We start from the raw sequence: 17,637 nt of genomic DNA, 5'->3' as shown, positions 1-17,637 counted from the left end.
TAACCTTCACTAATGCTGTTTCTGTACTATGATGAATTCTGAAACCTGAGTGAAACTCTTCAAATAGACCATTCCTCTGCAGATGATCAGTTAGCTGTTTTACAACTACCCTTTCAAGAATTTTTGAGAGAAAAGGAAGGTTGGAGATTGGCCTATAATTAGCTAAGATAGCTGGATCAAGTGATGGCTTTTTAAGTAATGGTTTAATTACTGCCACCTTAAAAGCCTGTGGTACATAGCCAACTAATAAAGATAGATTGATCATATTTAAGATCAAAGCATTAATTAATGGTAGGGCTTCCTTGAGCAGCCTGGTAGGAATGGGGTCTAATAGACATGTTGATGGTTTGGAGGAAGTGACTAATGAAAATAACTCAGACAGAACAATCTGAGAGAAAGAGTCTAACCAAATACCGGCATCACTGAAAGCAGCCAAAGATAACGATACGTCTTTGGGATGGTTATGAGTAATTTTTTCTCTAATAGTTAAAATTTTATTAGCAAAGAAAGTCATGAAGTCATTACTAGTTAAAGTTAAAGGAATACTTGGCTCAATAGAGCTCTGACTCTTTGTCAGCCTGGCTACAGTGCTGAAAAGAAACCTGGGGTTGTTCTTATTTTCTTCAATTAGTGATGAGTAGTAAGATGTCCTAGCTTTACGGAGGGCTTTTTTTTATAGAGCAACAGACTCTTTTTCCAGTCTAAGTGAAGATCTTCTAAATTAGTGAGACGCCATTTCCTCTCCAACTTACAGGTTATCTGCTTTAAGCTGCAAGTTTGTGAGTTATACCACGGAGTCAGGCACTTCTGATTTAAGGCTCTCTTTTTCGGAGGAGCTACAGCATCCAAAGTTGTGCTCAATGAGGATGTAAAACTATTGACGAGATAATCTATCTCACTCATAGAGTTTAGGTAGCTACTCTGCACTGTGTTGGTATATGGCATTGGAGAACATAACAAAGAAGGAATCATATCCTTAAACCTAGTTACAGCACTTTCCGAAAGATTTCTACTGTAATGAAACTTATTCCCCACTGCTGGGTAGTCCATTAAAGTAAATGTAAATGTTATTAAGAAATGATCAGACAGAAGGGGGTTTTTAGGCAATACTGTTAAGTCTTCAATTTCCATACCATAAGTCAAAACAAGATCTAAAGTATGATTAAAGTGGTGGGTGGACTCATTTACTTTTTGAGGAAAGCCAATTGAGTCTAATAATAGATTACATGCAGTGTTGAGGCTGTCATTCTCAGCATCTATGTGGATGTTAAAATCACTCACAATAATTATCTTATCTGAGCTAAGCACTAAGTCAGACAAAAGGTCTGAAAATTCACAGAGAAACTCACAGTAACGACCAGGTGGACGATAGATAACAGCAAATAAAACTGGTTTTTGGGACTTCCAATATGGATGGACAAGACTAAGAGCCAAGCTTTCAAATGAATTAAAGCTCTGTCTGGGTTTTTGATTAATTAATAAGCTGGAGTGGAAGATTGCTGCTAATCCTCCCCCTCGGCCCGTGCTACGAGCATTCTGGCAGTTAGTGTGACTCGGGGGTGTTGACTCATTTAAACTAACATATTCATCCTGCTGTAACCAGGTTTCTGTAAGGCAGAATAAATCAATATATTGATCAATTATTATATCATTTACTAACAGGGACTTAGAAGAGAGAGATCTAATGTTTAATAAACCACATTTAATTGTTTTAGTCTGTGGTGCAGTTGAAGATGCTATATTATTTTTTCTTTTTGAATTTTTATGCTTAAATAGATTTTTGCTGGTTGTTGGTGGTCTGGGAGCAGGCACCGTCTCTACGGGGTTGGGGTATTGGGGGGATGGCAGGGGGAGAGAAGCTGCAGAGAGGTGTGTAAGACTACAACTCTGCTTCCTGGTCCCAACCCTGGATAGTCACGGTTTGGAGGGTTTAAGAAAATTGGCCAGATTTCTAGAAATGAGAGCTGCTCCATCCAAAGTGGGATGGATGCCGTCTCTCCTAACAAGACCAGGTTTTCCCCAGAAGCTTTGCCAATTATCTATGAAGCCCACCTCATTTTTTGGACACCACTCAGACAGCCAGCAATTCAAGGAGAACATGCGGCTAAACATGTCACTCCCGGTCCGATTGGGGAGGGGCCCAGAGAAAACTACAGAGTCTGACATTGTTTTTGCAAAGTTACACACCGATTCAATGTTAATTTTAGTGACCTCCGATTGGCGTAACCGGGTGTCATTACTGCCGACGTGAAATACAATCTTACCAAATTTACGCTTAGCCTTAGCCAGCAGTTTCAAATTTCCTTCAATGTCGCCTGCTCTGGCCCCCGGAAGACAATTGACTATGGTTGCTGGTGTCGCTAACTTCACATTTCTCAAACCAGAGTCGCCAATAACCAGAGTTTGTTCCTCGGTGGGTGTGTCGCCGAGTGGGGAAAAACTGTTAGAGATGTGAACAGGTTGGTGATGTACAGGGGGCTTCTGTTTAGGACTACGCTTCCTCCTCACAGTCACCCAGCCAAGCCTGTTTCCCGGCCTGCTCGTGATCCGCTGGGGGGCAGCTAACGGCGGCTAAGCTACCTTGGTCCGCACTGACTACAGGGGCCTGGCTAGCTGTAGGATTTTCCAAGGTGCAGAGCCGAGTCTCCAATTCCCCCAGCCTGGCCTCCAGAGCTACGAATAAGCTACACTTATTACAAGTACCATTACTGCTAAAGGAGGCCGAGGAATAACTAAACATTTCACACCCAGAGCAGAGAAGTGCGGGAGAAACAGGAGAAGCTGCCATGCTAAACCGGCTAAGAGCTAGTAGCTGCGCTAAGCTAGCGGATTCCTAAAAACACACAAAGTGAATAATGTGTAAATAATTTAGAGGTGATTCAACAGAGGGAGTGCTTTAGTTAAGGCACGTGAAGATTACACTGTGAAACAAATTGTTATCTAGATCAATCTAACTACGCAGATTAAACAGCTAACAGATACAGCAAAACACTGCTGTGCTCCGGAACAGGAAGTGATACAATACCGGAGTGAGAGCCAACCACAAGTAGAGGTCAATGCCAGGGTTATTAGTTATTATTTGATCAGGGTTATTAGTGGATAGTACTGTTGCCTCAGAGTAGGAGGGTCATTGGATCGCTTCCCACCTTGTGCTTTATTTGTGGAGTTTGAATTTCTCCCCATCTCTCCATGTGTTCCCTCTGGTTGCTCCGGTTTCCTCCCACTTCCAAGACATGCAGGTTAAGTGAATTGGTGACCCTAAACTGAAAGTAGCTGTGAATGTGTTTGTGTGTCTGTATGCAGCCCAGTGACGGACTGGTGGCCTGTCCGTCACTGGGATATTCTCCAGCACCCCTGTGATCCTTGATTGGTGTAAGTAACTACAGAAAATTAATTACATTTTTTCTGTCAGGTCTGGGAGTACACACTGGTGCTGCACTTGACTAGATTCACCACACTGCTTTGGCAAGCACCCAGGGCAGGTCCATCTCCACTCTTGAAAGAATCATATCACATATCACCTGTCACATCCAAGTGATATGTGGGCACCTCCTTGGACTTCTCCAGTCTCTCGGGTCCTCAGCACTGTGGCACCTGCACAATGGATCATGCCCAGAGAAACTCACCACATACCCCCCACCCAGTGACCCTTAATTGGAATTAATGTGTATACAAAATTAATTAATTAATAGATGGGATCTCCTCCCCAAACATTTCTGCTACTTTTATGGTTTAAACAGAGAGGATGCTTTGTTTATATTGTAGAATGTCATTCAATACCTGGCCCAAGATGTCGACCCAAACTGCTTGTTACTATTTATTTCAGTGTATAACAATGTCCAATCTAGTGTTTTGTGTTGTGAAAGTGTAGTGACACAGACCCACAACAGGGGGCGCAAATGAACGGTCAATAGATGAGCCAAAAGGTAACAATTTAATGTTGTGAAACGTGCACAACGAACATACAGACAATCTCAGAATATAATTACAGTCAAATTACAAAGGTGACATGTGGGCAGGCTCGAGGATAGAAGACGTCTGTCCTGAGAAGAGCCGGAACCACACGATTTCCGCCCCCACAGAACCTGGTGAATACTGGAGCCGCCAAGTCCCGAATTCCCAGGTGATCACTGTCCCCGACTGTCGGATCTGGTACTGCTGGCGAAGAACAAAGACAGTCAAGTGTGGGTGTGTGTACACCCAGTAACAACAGCGGTGGGAATGCCACCTCCACCTCTCACTCAATATGTTGCAGAGTACCGCAGTGATTCCTCAGGGGAAAAGAGTGCCGTCCTGCACTCACTCAGCCTCCACAGAAAAAGGAACCGGTACTCCTGCAAACACTCACAATATACAGATATATTGCAAAAGACACAAACGGCTGAGGATATTACCTCCAATGAAGTATGATATCTCGGCGATGAGGTGGAGATGACGTCTGGTCTTTATGGAGTGCGATGATGAAGAATGTGTGACAGCTGTCAGGAATTAATGAGTGACAGCTGTCACTCACGGCTGTGTCCGTGGCGGCAGCGCCCTCTCGTGCCTGAAGCCCGCACTTCAGGCAGTGCGCCCTTTGGTGGTGGGCCAGCAGTACATCCTCTTCTGGCGGCCCACACAACATTTTGAATCTCTATGGCATACGCATGGTTTTGTATACACATAATTTATAAACAATGTCCCTAGTTTTTGATGGTTGATGTGCTTTGTACTGCCCCACAGCAGCAATGCACTAACGCTGCACTTGACAGCATATCTGGAAAGTATTCACAATGCCCTTCAGGAGTGAGGGAAAGATGAATGCAGCAATGTACAGAGACATCCTGGATGAAAACCTGCTCCAGAGCACCCTTGACCTCAGACTGGAGTGACGGTTCATCTTTCATCAGGACAATGACCCTAAGCACACAGCCAAGATATCAAAGGAGTGGCTTCAGAACAACTCTGTGAATGTCCTTGAGTGACCCAGCCAGAGCCCAGACCTGAATCTGATTGAACATCTCTGGAGAGATCTGAAAATGGCTGTGCACCGAAGCTTACCATCCAACCTGATGGAGCTTGAGAGGTTCTGTAAAGAGGAATGGGAAAAACTACCCAAAGATAGGTGCACCAAGCTTGTGGCATCATATTCAAGAAGACTCAAGGCTGTAATTGCTGCCAAAGGTGCATCAACAAAGTATTGAGCAAAGGGTGTAATACTTATGTAAATGTGATTTCTTAAGCCCCTTTCACTCCGGGGGTGCTCCCAGTTGCGCCGTGTGTCATTATGACGACGCCGCGTGGAAGCAACTCAGTGCCGAGATGATGCAGCTCGGCGCCACAACAGCACGAGGGGCGCAAAGGAGGAAGCAAGTCGGACGCCGAAAAATTAAACCAGTTTAATTTTTTTGGTGTCCTGTGCTTGACGCAGAAAGGAAGTGGTTCCAGCGCAAGTTGGGGCAAAGAGGCGTAACTTGGGGCAAAGAGGCGTTACCCGGCATCACTCGGAAGGCAATTTATGATTCCTGCTATGTTCCATTGTTCCCGCAGTATAAATCACGCAGGATTGTTTTTATACTGTGTACTCAATGCAGTAAAAACTACACGCTGAAAAAAAAAAGACCACAGAAAAAAATGCTGATTGCAGCTCAGCTCCTTCTCTGTGTGGAGCTGTCTGGTGAAGAGAGGCACTGTGAGGCAGCAGCAGCTTCTTCTCTCACAAATGTGTTTAAATAAAATCCATAAAAGTCCTGCTCACAGACTGATTGCCAGAAATATACAGTAAAAAGTCCGGACATCTCTGGTCCACTCATGGACGTTCGTTCACGTGCGCACATGTGAACAATTAAAAGAAAAAAAAAGTCTGGCTGCAGGCATTAGTTCCTTGTTCTCTGCTCAAACTGTCACATCACAGTTAAAAAAAGGACAAAAAAGGACATAAGTCCTGAGACAGGACATGTCAACATCAAGTCGAACTCCAGACATCTCCACATCTTTTACGGATGGTTCGTTCACACGAGCACGTATGTAGCTCACGGTCAAAGGAAGAAAGATAAACTATAGAACTCAGGGCGCATCCCTGCAGCTCAGCACAAGAACAAATAGAAAATAGAAGAGAAGTCAGAGTGCACAGTCTGTCTGCAGCCAAACTGTGCACTCTGACTTCTCTGTGCAGAGAACCTGCAGGCTGCATTCTCACCTCCTCTCTGCCCCCTGCTGCGTGCACCTGATGCAGATATTCCTGCGTCGTCATGACACCACAGGAAGCAACTGGGAGCAGCCCCGATGTCAAAGGGGCTTTAGTTTTTTATTTTTAATAAATTTGCAAAAAATTAAAAAAAAAAAAAAACTTTTTTCATGTTGTCATTATGGGGTGTTGTGAGTAGAATTTTGAGAGGAAAAAAATGAATTCATTCTATTTTGGAATGAGGCCATAACATAACAAAATGTGAAAAAAGTGAATTGAATAATTTCCGGATGCACTGTAAAAGCCACACATCCATGGTATATTTGGTAATTACACAAAGTGGTTCCTGGGCATGAAAATGACAGCTGTAGCAGTTGGAAGCAAGCTGTTCTACCTGTACTGCGCTATGCATTTCTTAGCACCAAGCATAGGATATGGTCAGCAATGTTTGAAAACCATTGTTAGAATGAAATCAGTTCATCTTTTCCCAAGGATTGTGCTCACCGCAGGCATGCCTGACATTTGGTTGCTGCTGGCAATGACGAGCATGGTGATGAGCTGCCAGCGGACACTCCTGTCCTTGAGGAACTGCAGGGTGCTTTTTGGTGGAGCTGCCTCGATAGCCGCCTGTTCAGCCATCATCTCTTCCATCTCCTGTTTGTAGTCACCTGGACCCCACAGCTTCTGGAGAGCTGTAACGAACGACAAAATAGCAGAGAAAACATAAAAAAATATTTAAGTGATTTATGTCACAGAGAAGGGATTAAAACTATTAGATCTGTGTGTCTCAAAGAACAACTATCGTGGTATGAAGATGAAAAGGATTTTGGAATTTTGGATTATAGTGCTGAGGTTAGAAAATCATAAAAACAAACAAAAAAGAAAAGAAAGAAAATACAATGCTGGGGAACATTCACTGACCTTCTCTGCAAGCTTCACTGTCACATTTCTCTATGAACAAGTATTTGGGAGCTTCAGGTAGAAAAGGCAACACAAGAAGCTGAATCATGGAAAAACATGCTGGGACACAGAGGAGAACGTTCCACAGCTCCTCCTGACCGAGTAGCTCACTGAAACAGAAAAAAAAGTATTTCTAATAGCAGCAATGAGACAACATTTAAACTTCCTGATATTGAGTAATAGCCAGTTTTGCACTTTTATTAAAATGATTTTATATTTTATTTGCTTTCTAGTAGAAGAGGTGAGGAAATGACTGAAATCCTCTGGCTTTCACCTCTTAGTGTATCTGTAGTACTTGCAGGGGGAACTTGTAGCACAACCCAGGACCACTTTGCAGAGAGTGACACAGGATGGTGAGTAAAAAGCTCTTTATTTGTGGTAAAAAAAAAACCCGTGGGTGAAAAAAGCTTGGCAGCGGAATCAAATAGGACCTGTTTTAAATAGAGTACGGCTGTATATTAATATATAATGGCCATTGTAGAAATTTTAAATTGTGCACAACCCTGCAAATGAACCTCTTATTAGTAAGAGGTATTTAATATGTTTAATGAAAGCATTTTCAGTCAGAATCAGGGTTATCTGTTTCCAGTTAACAGTGTTTACTGCCAGTTTATGCCTTTTTCTCTGATGGCTACTCACACAGCATATCACTGGAGAGTATGCACAAATGTGCAAGACTCTGTTCCTCATAACTCCTGCAATCAAGGTACACAAAGCTCTGGGTCAATCTTGGATCACTAAAGACTATGAAGATATATGTATGGACGGTCCAAGAGTATGCCATTAATTCACTGCCAAGACACATAGGACCTAAATGAAGTTCCAGAATGGTTGGTTAACATCATGACTGGGTAGTGCTTCAACTAGGGAATCGGCATTCTTGAGAAGTTTGTGAATGAGCACCTGGTAGAGGTTAGGGACAAAAGGTTTTGGAATACAGTTCCAAGGGGTGGTGTGCTATTGTTTTTGACATGAAGAAGCCACTGGCCCTTGAGAAAGACAAGAACATTGTGATGGACACTGAAGTGCTCTTCAGGTGTCTATCGGCAGTTTCAAAACAAGAAATTGACCCCAAATTAGTGGTTACATATGGATTGGTAGCCTTGCCTCCTGTATTCTTCCACACTGATGGCATAATGAGAAAGACAAACCAATCTGATTTGGCTAAAAAGCTTGAATCAGTATCCAAGGGAATAACTGAGCTTCAACAGAACCACAGAGACACAGCCACAACTTACATCATAGATGGAATGGGGCTTATTCAAGCCCATGAAGATCACTTTTTCACATTCAGTGGCTGAAGTACTTAAATGGTAAATGGACTGCATTTATATAGCGCTTTACAAACTAATGCCTCACATTCACCCCGATGTGAGGGTACTGCCATACAGGTGCTGGTCAAAAGTTGATTTATTTCAGTAATTCCATTCAAAAAAGTGAAACTTGTATATTATGTTGTATATCATTACACACAGACTGATATATTTCAGATGTTTATTTCTTTTAATTTTGATAATTATAACTGGCAACTAATGAAAACCCCAAATTCATTGTCTCAGAAAATTAGAATATTGTGGTTATGGCAGACTACGCAAACGATGAGGAACTGTCAAGACAGAAAGCAAAATGGATTACGGACAAAGTGAGGTTGTCGTCGGATTGCGTTCACATTTTTCACCAGTTTGAAAATTCTGATGAAGCGCCAGCTACAGGAATGAAACTGGACGACGGTTAAATGATGTCACTGAAAGTCAGCGTAAGTCGAGATTTCTTGTTTTGTTTTGGCTTCAGTGTCCTTCGTTAGTGCCATGTGACTGGGGCTTTACATCGATATTCACACCACTGCAGCAATCCTTCTCATTCCTTGTGGGTTAACAACAACAACAACAAAATTACTTACCGATAAGGGGTGGAATTCGCCTACAGTGGCCACTTCACTCCCTGAAATCTGACAGGAGAGCTGGTGTTTCTAATGACGCCAAACATGCGAGTGACAGGCTCACTAACCGGAAGTCTCGGCAGCACAACTTGAAAATTGTCCAATTGAAGTATGTCAGTGTAGAGGAGGGACAGCTGTGCAGTCAGCACTTATGCATCAGACCAATAGGGCGTGGCATGCCCACAAGTTCAAACAGTTCTTGAAGGCAGCAAACAGTATAAAGGCCCCGTGACACTTAACACGAATGAAGAGGAATCAAGCCAAATCAGCAAGAATGGGGAAAAAGGTCAAACTTTGAGGCGCGATCGGGCATGATCAGACATCACAACCCCACAGGGCTGTGCACGATTAAACTCCATAGCTGCACAGGGCTGCACACGATCTGATTCCCCTGCTCTACACACTCTTCATGTATGACCATATAGCCTCCCAGAACACCAACATCATTAAATTTGCAGATGACACTACAGTCATCAGTCTGATCACTGGTGATGAGACAGCATACAGAAGAGAGGTGGTAGATCTGGTACCCAGGGGCCTCATGTACAAAGGCTGCGTACGCACAAAAACCTGGCATACATTTGTCTCCATGCCAACGTTCAGATGTATCAAAAGTGAAATGACCCTGGAAATGTGCGGTGCGTCACGCAAAAATCCTGGCTGGTGTACACACATTTCTACAGCTATTGTTCCACTGCGGACATGTAAAGGTGATGCTGGGAACCGTTAATAGTGTGAAAACACAAAGTCATCAAAGTGATGTGCACATCAGTGACACAGTGATGAGCAATTAACACACCCACGAGTTTGCAATTATAAGAGTGGATAGAAAACCATGCACAAAGTCATGCGTAAAATGGCACTAACGTGTTAGCATCAGAGGGCCTTGCAAATGGTGCCATCCGACGTGAGCATGTATTCAGGGAATGCAAGGATTTTCTTGCAAATGACAATATTGGCTCATAAATCGATTTCAATTACCAAGGCCACTGGAGTTTCACGCAGAACTACAGCATCACATTTCAACATTAAAGCGCCGATTGCAGCGGGAGCCGGTTTCCATGTAATTGGAGCTATTGACTGCACACGTTCACATCATATGTGATGCGTAAATGCGCATCAGGATGGTGGCTGGCACAGTGCAGAATGGCTGGCTGCTTGCTGTGTAAGTAGAGTATTTGTATAATTAATCCAAACGTAAACCAGCACAGGTACATTTGGGCATGTGCACATTCAAATATGTTTTTGTTATTATTAATAATGTCTTTTTTTTTTTCTTTTTTTTTGCTTTAAGGTTGAGAGCTGCAAAGCTTCTTAACGGGCTTCTAGTCTGGTCATTGTATGCCAAATTTAGGTCAAACTTGGAAAAAATTGTTAATTAAATAATTTTGGTGTCATTTCAGAGGTAATGTATCATAGAATGACATAGAGAAGCTTGAATCTTCAACTGGACAGTGTTGCTTGGCACGAGGACGTTTCGCTTCTAATTGCAGAAGCTTCCTCAGCTAAAATTCTTGCTCTGGTAGTCTGACTTCTTTCTTGACTCTTGTAGAGAAGAATAACAGAAGCCAGCAAAAACTGGAGTTTTAAACCTAACCAGACCCCTCCTACCGAGAGGCAGACTGCTATTGGCTAGTGACTAACAATTGCTATAATTAGCACCTATTGTGCTCTAGTTTGCACCCTCCTAATGACAGGGCAGCTGTCCCTCCTAATGATGGCACTGATGCCTCTCCTGACGATGTCAATAACTCATTACCATGAACAAAAGACTGAAACTGCTTTGACCTGAGTACCCCATTGTTAACAGGGGACAAAGCTTGTCTCAGACCCCCTCCCCGGTGAAGGCTGAGTTTCAGTTGTTTCACATACAATGCTTCCTTCACTCCCCTCTCAAACCATTTCTTTTCTATGGCTAAGATTTTAACTTCCTTGTCCTCAAACATGTGGTTAGTGTCTTTAAGGTGGAGATGAACTGCAGATTGAGGTCCAACGGCGCCCTCTCTGCGGTGTTGATATAGCCTTTTGTGCAATGGCTGCTTAGTCTCACCCATGTAGCGTTCGTTACAGTTTTCCTGACATCCGATAGAATAGACTACATGTCTACTTGTAACTAGGGATCCTGCCTTTAGGGTGAACTAATTTCTGTCTCAAGGTGTTAACAGGTTTAAAGTAAACTGCGATTTTGTGCTGTCTGAAGATCCTCTGTAGTTTTTCCCCTACTCCTACTAAATAAGGGAGAGACACCCCTCTTCTTCTTGGCTCTGTTTCCTGTCTGTCTGGTCTCTTTGTTCTTTGGGACTTCCGCACTTTATCCAGGGACCATCGTGGGTACCCACATACTGTGAGGGCTTTCCATACATGTTGTTCTTTATCCCTTCCCTCTGTAGCTGTGGGCACCTGTAGGGCTCTGTGTTGAAGAGTCCTGATCACCCTGAGTGTTGGGAAGGTGTCGTAACACGGACCCGCAACAGGGGGCGCAAATGAACGGACAATGGATAAGACAAAGAGTAACAATTTAATGTTGTGAAACGCACAACTCGATACAGACAAAGATAATGCCAATTAAACACAAGGTGACGTGCGGGCAGGCTCGAAGATAGGAGACCTCTGGAGATCGGAGAGCCGGGACCCACACAGCTTCCACCACCAACGGCCTGAAGAACACCGGAGCCGCCAAGTCCTGAGTCCCCAGGTGGTCACCGTCTTCTGTTGCAGACCCTGGTACTGCTGGCAGAAGATGAAAAACAGTTAATGTTGAGTGTGTATCCACACACCCAGTAATCCTTCACCTACAGATCTTCGAGGAGGGAAAACCTCCACCCCCGATACAAAGTCACCCGTGCAGCTCCTGACAGTGGCTCCTTGGATGGAGTGAGAGGCGAAGACGTCGCAGACTCTCACTGCACGCCAATCCAAAAACACTGAATCCTCAGGAATACGGCTGCACACAGAACAATTAGTTAACACTTAATCACAGCAGAGAATTACCTTCGACGGTAGTTGATTTCTCGGCGAGGAGGTGGAGTAATAATCCGGCTTTTGTAGGGACGTTGGTGATTGGTGACAGCTGGTGTAAATGAGTGACAGCTGTCACTCTCTGTCTCGGCGCCCTCTCATGCTTGAAGCCCGCACTCCAAGCAGGGCGCCAACTGGTGGTGGTGGGCCAGCAGTACCTCCTCTTCAGCAGCCCACACAACAGGACCCCCCCCTCAACGGGCGCCTCCTGGCGCCCGACCAGGCTTGTCCGGGTGTCGGCAGTAGAAATCGGCCAGGAGGGCCAGGTCCAGGATGAAGCTCCTCTTCACCCAGGAGCATTCTTCGGGTCCGTACCCCTCCCAGTCCACCAGATATTGAAAACCCCGGCCCTTCCGACGGACGTCCAGGAGCCGACGAACAGTCCATGCTGGCTCCCCGTCGATGATATGGGCAGGAGGTGGTACGGGTCCAGGAGTGCAGAGTGGTGAGGCGTGGTATGGTTTTAACCTGGAGACATGAAACACTGGGTGAATCCGCAGTGAAGCTGGGAGTTTCAGCTTCACTGCGGCCGGGCTGAGGATCTTGATTATAGGGAAAGGTCCGATGAACCGGTCTTTGAGTTTTTGTGATTCAACCTGCAGTGGGATGTCCTTAGTTGACAACCACACATCCTGCCCAGGCTGGTATGTAGGGGCCGGGGAACACCGGCGATCTGCATGGGCCTTGGCCCTCGTCCGGGCCTGCAACAGGGCAGAAAGGGCGGTCCGCCACACCTGGCGACACCTCCGCAGGTGGGCCTGGACCGAGGGGACCCCGACCTCTCCCTCCACAAGTGGAAACAATGGGGGCTGATACCCCAAACACGCCTCAAAAGGGGAGAGGCCGGTAGCAGATGAGACTTGGCTATTGTGGGCGTACTCGATCCAGGCCAGATGGTCACTCCAAGCCGCCGGATGCGCGGAGGTTACGCAGCGGAGGGCCTGTTCCAACTCCTGGTTCGCCCGCTCTGCCTGGCCGTTCGTCTGTGGGTGATACCCGGACGAGAGACTCACGGTGGACCCCAGTTCCTTACAAAAACTCCTCCAGACCTGCGAGGAGAACTGGGGACCACGATCCGAAACGATGTCCGATGGTATCCCATGCAGACGCACGACGTGGTGGACCAGGAGGTCTGCTGTCTCCTGGGCCGTCGGGAGCTTCGGGAGGGCCACGAAGTGGGCCGACTTGGAGAACCGGTCCACTATCGTGAGGATGACGGTGTTGCCCTGGGACGGCGGGAGGCCCGTGATGAAGTCCAGGCCGATGTGAGACCAGGGGCGATGAGGCACAGGCAGGGGCTGGAGGAGGCCCCTGATCTTATGATGATCCGCCTTGCCCCTAGCACAGGTGGTACAGGCCTGGACATAGTCCCGGACGTCGGCTTTCAGTGACGCCCACCAGAAGCACTGCTGGACCACTGCCACGGTCCTACGCACTCCGGGATGACAGGAGAGCTTGGATCCGTGGCAGAAGTCCAAGACGGCAGCCCTGGCTTCTGGTGGGACATAAAGTCTGTTCTTAGGACCGTTCCCCGGGTCCAGGTTCCTTGCCAGGGCCTCCCGGACGGTCTTCTCCACGTCCCATGTGAGGGTGGCCACGACAGTGGACTCGGGAACGATGGTCTCGATGGGGTCTGACAACTCGGCCTTGGCTTCCTCTTCGTGCACCCGGGACAGTGCGTCGGATTGTTGGTTCCTAGTCCCGGGACGGTAGGTGATCCGGAAGTCAAAGCGTCCGAAGAACAGGGACCAGCGGGCTTGCCTGGGGTTCAGCCGCTTGGCGGTCCGGATGTACTCCAGGTTCCGATGGTCCGTGAAAACCATGAAAGGCACCGTAGCTCCCTCCAACAGGTGTCTCCACTCTTCAAGAGCCTCCTTCACCGCAAGGAGTTCCCGATTGCCCACGTCATAGTTACGTTCAGCGGGGGTCAATCTGCGGGAAAAGTAGGCACATGGATGGAGAACCTTGTTGGACTCCCCGCTCTGGGACAGAACAGCTCCTATCCCTGAGTCAGAGGCGTCCACCTCCACTATGAACTGGCGAGTAGGATCAGGCTGCACCAGAACTGGTGCAGACGAAAACCGGCGTTTCAACTCCCTAAACGCGGCTTCGCACCGATCCGACTAGGTGAAGGGGACTCTTATGGAGTGTCAGGGCAGTCAGGGGGCTAACAACCTGACTGTAACCTTTAATGACCTCGGTAGAATTTGCAAAGCTGAGGAACTGTTGCAGCTTCCTACGGGCTTGTTGGTTGGGGCCAATCTCTCACCGCCGCCAACCTTGGCCGGATCCGGGGCGACGGAGTTGGAAGAGATGATGAACCCCAGGAAGGAAAAGAAGTGCGGTGGAACTCGCACTTCTCACCCTTCACAACAACCAGTTTCTAGTAACCGCCTGCAGGACCTGACGTACAGCTGGACATGAGTCTCAGGGTCCGGAGAAAAGATGAGTATATCATCCAGATATACGAAGACAAAACCGGTGCAGGAAGTCCCGCAAAGACGTCATTAACCAATGCTTGGAAGGTCGCGGGGGCCATTAGTGAGGCCGAACGGCATGACGAGGTACTTAAAATGACCTAACGGGGTGTTAAATGCCGTCTTCCATTTGTCTCCCTTCCGGATCCGAACCAGGTGGTACACATTCTAAGATCTAGTTTGGTGAACATTTTGGCTCCATGCAGGGGCGTGAACACCGAATCCAACAGGGCAACGGGTACGATTGCGAACCGTAATCTCGTTCAGCCCTCTGTAGTCATGCATGGCCGAAGTCCGCCGTCTTTTTTTACCCACAAAAAGAAACCCGCACCCATCGGGGAGGTGGAGTTCCGAATCACACCGTTGGCTAAGCAGTCCCGGATGTAGGTCTCCATCGATTGCGTTCCGGACGTGAGAAGGTTGTACAATCTACTGGACGGGTACTCAGCGCCCGGAATCAAATCGATGGCACAATCGTCGGTCGGTGCGGGGGAAGAGTGAGTGCCAGATCTTTGCTGAAGAAGTCAGCAAGATCATGGTACACCTCGGGCACGCCGTCAGATTGGGGGGGACTTTGACCTCCTCTTTAGCTGTGATTCCGGGTGGAACCGTGGATCCAAGACACTCCCCGGTGGCAGGTTTCGCTCCACTGCGTCACCACCCCAGATGGCCAATCAATCGGGGATGTGCTTCACCATCCAGGAAATCCCAGAATCACTCGGGAGGTAGAAGGTGTCACAAAAAACACGATCTCCTCCCTGTGATTCCCAGACACAACCAAGGTCACGGGCTGTGTCTGATGTGTAATTAACGGGAGTAGCGTGCCATCTAGTGCTCGCACCTTCAATGGTGAAGGCAGAGCCACCAGAGGAAGCCCTACTTCCATGGCCCATCTGCTATCCAGCAGATTCCCTTCTGACCCCATGTCTACAGTGCTGGGGCTGGAAGGGTTAAATCCCCACTCAGGATTGTTACTGGGATTCGTGCTGATTTATGGGTTTTCCCCGTGTACATATTATGCCCACCCTTAACCCAGTTCCTAAGGATGGGCGTTGGAGTTTGATCGTTTTGGGGCAGTCTTTTAACCTGTGCTCACAAGACGCAACAGAAAAACACTCCCCGCGGGCCAGCCTCCTTTGTCTGATATTTGATTTTAATTTGGTCCTGCTCGTGTCCATAGCTTCGTCAGCAGGGGGAAGCTGTTGCCACACGGAGCCCTCTGGCAGTTGGAACGTTGGAAGACGACACCCTTTCGGACCCGGGAGGAAGAGGGACGGCTTGAGCCCGAACACGCCCCCCGGCCTGCTCCCGACGGTGTTCATTCAACCGGTTGTCTAAGCGTATAACCAAATTGTAAGCCGTCGAAATCTTGTGGTTCCTCCTTAGCCAGCAAATGCTCCTTCAGGACCGGAGACAGTCCATTTACGAAGGTGGCGCGGAGCGCAACATTATTCCAGCCGGACCTCGCAGCCGCGATGCGGAAGTCAACTGCATAATCGACTGCGCTTCGGCGCCCCTGTCTCATTGACAGCAGCACGCTCGAGGCGGTCTCGCCTCTGTTGGGATGATCAAACACCTGTTTGAATTCCCGTACAAACCCAGCGTATGACGTCAGGAGCCCGAATTCTGTTCCCAAAGCGCCGTAGCCCAGGCGCGTGCCTCACCTCGAAGCAAATTAATCACATAAGCCACCCGGCTGGCATCTGATGCGTACATAACTGGACGCTGTGCAAAAACGAGCGAATACTGCATTAAGAAGTCTGCGCACATTTCGACACAGCTTCCGTACGGTTCTGGAGGGCTTATGTAAGCTTCAGGGAACGGTGGGGGGGTTTGTTGAACGGCCAGTGGAACGTCTGTCTGTGGCCAGAGCCAGCAGGAGGAGTCACTGCAGCAGCGCTCGAGTCGTGTGCTTCCACTCTGGCGGTGAGAGCCTCCACCCTCCGATTGAGGACTACATTCTGCTCGGCTACCAGATTTAACTGAGCGGTGAAAGCAGTAAGGATTTGCTGCAGATCACTTACCACGCCTCCTGCTGACGCCTGCGCTCCTTGTTCTCCCATTGGCTGTTCAAGCTGTGGTGACGCCCCTCGGGATCCATGACGAATGGCCGAGAATCCTGTTGGGAAGGTGTTGTAACATGGACCCGCAACAGGGGGCGCAAATGAACGGACAATGGATAAGACAAAGAGTAACAATTTATGTTGTGAAACGCACAACTGGATACAGACAAAGATAATGCCCAATTAAACACAAGGTGACGTGCGGGCAGGCTCGAAGATAGGAGACCTCTGGCGATCGGAGAGCCGGGACCCACACAGCTTCCACCAACCAACGGCCTGAAGAACACCGGAGCCGCCAAGTCCTGAGTCCCCAGGTGGTCACCGTCTTCTGTTGCAGACCCTGTTACTGCTGGCGAAGATGAAAAACAGTTTAATGTGAGTGTGTATCCACACACCAGTAATCCTTCACCTACAGATCTTCGAGGAGGGAAAACCTCCCACCTCCGATACAAAGTCACCCGTTGCAGCTCCTGACAGTGGCTCCTTGGATGGAGTGAGAGGCGAAGACGTCGCAGACTCTCACTGCACGCCAATCCAAAAACACTGAATCCTCAGGAATACGGCTGCACACAGAACAATTAGTTAACACTTAATCACAGCAGAGAATTACCTTCGACGGTAGTTGATTTCTCGGCGAGGAGGTGGAGTAATAATCCGGCTTTTGTAGGGACGTTGGTGATTGGTGACAGCTGGTGTAAATGAGTGACAGCTGTCACTTTCTGTCTCGGCGCCCTCTCATGCTTGAAGCCCGCACTCCAAGCAGGGCGCCGACTGGTGGTAGTGGGCCAGCAGTACCTCCTCTTCAGCGGCCCACACAACACTGAGCTTGTGTTCAAGGGGGTGGTTTGAGCCAAAGAGCAGATATTAGTCAGTGTGAGTGGGTTTTCTGTAAACCCATGTCTAGAGCTGTGTGTACTCTCCAATTGTAACATCACAGTCCAAAGAAGGCTAAATGGTTGTTTCCAGTGGTGGGCACAGTTCCAATAATAGATAATTATCGAAGAAAGCTTCATT

At 47.5% G+C, this 17,637-nt stretch overlaps 1 protein-coding gene across 1 annotated transcript in view; it reads right to left on the bottom strand.

Annotated features, from left to right (window-relative positions):
• The window catches only part of slc2a9l1 (solute carrier family 2 member 9, like 1), a 69,227-nt gene that overhangs the window by 26,207 nt on the left and 25,383 nt on the right, over window positions 1-17,637 (bottom strand). The window contains 2 exon segments of the mRNA XM_034167710.1: window positions 6,671-6,858; window positions 7,088-7,236. Of these exon segments, the coding sequence (XP_034023601.1) occupies window positions 6,671-6,858; window positions 7,088-7,236 (337 nt within the window).

Source organism: Thalassophryne amazonica, chromosome 3 (assembly GCF_902500255.1).
Source record: "Thalassophryne amazonica chromosome 3, fThaAma1.1, whole genome shotgun sequence".
In the NCBI taxonomy this organism is placed as follows: Eukaryota; Metazoa; Chordata; class Actinopteri; order Batrachoidiformes; family Batrachoididae; genus Thalassophryne; species Thalassophryne amazonica.
This window is presented reverse-complemented; position numbering and strand designations above follow the sequence as displayed.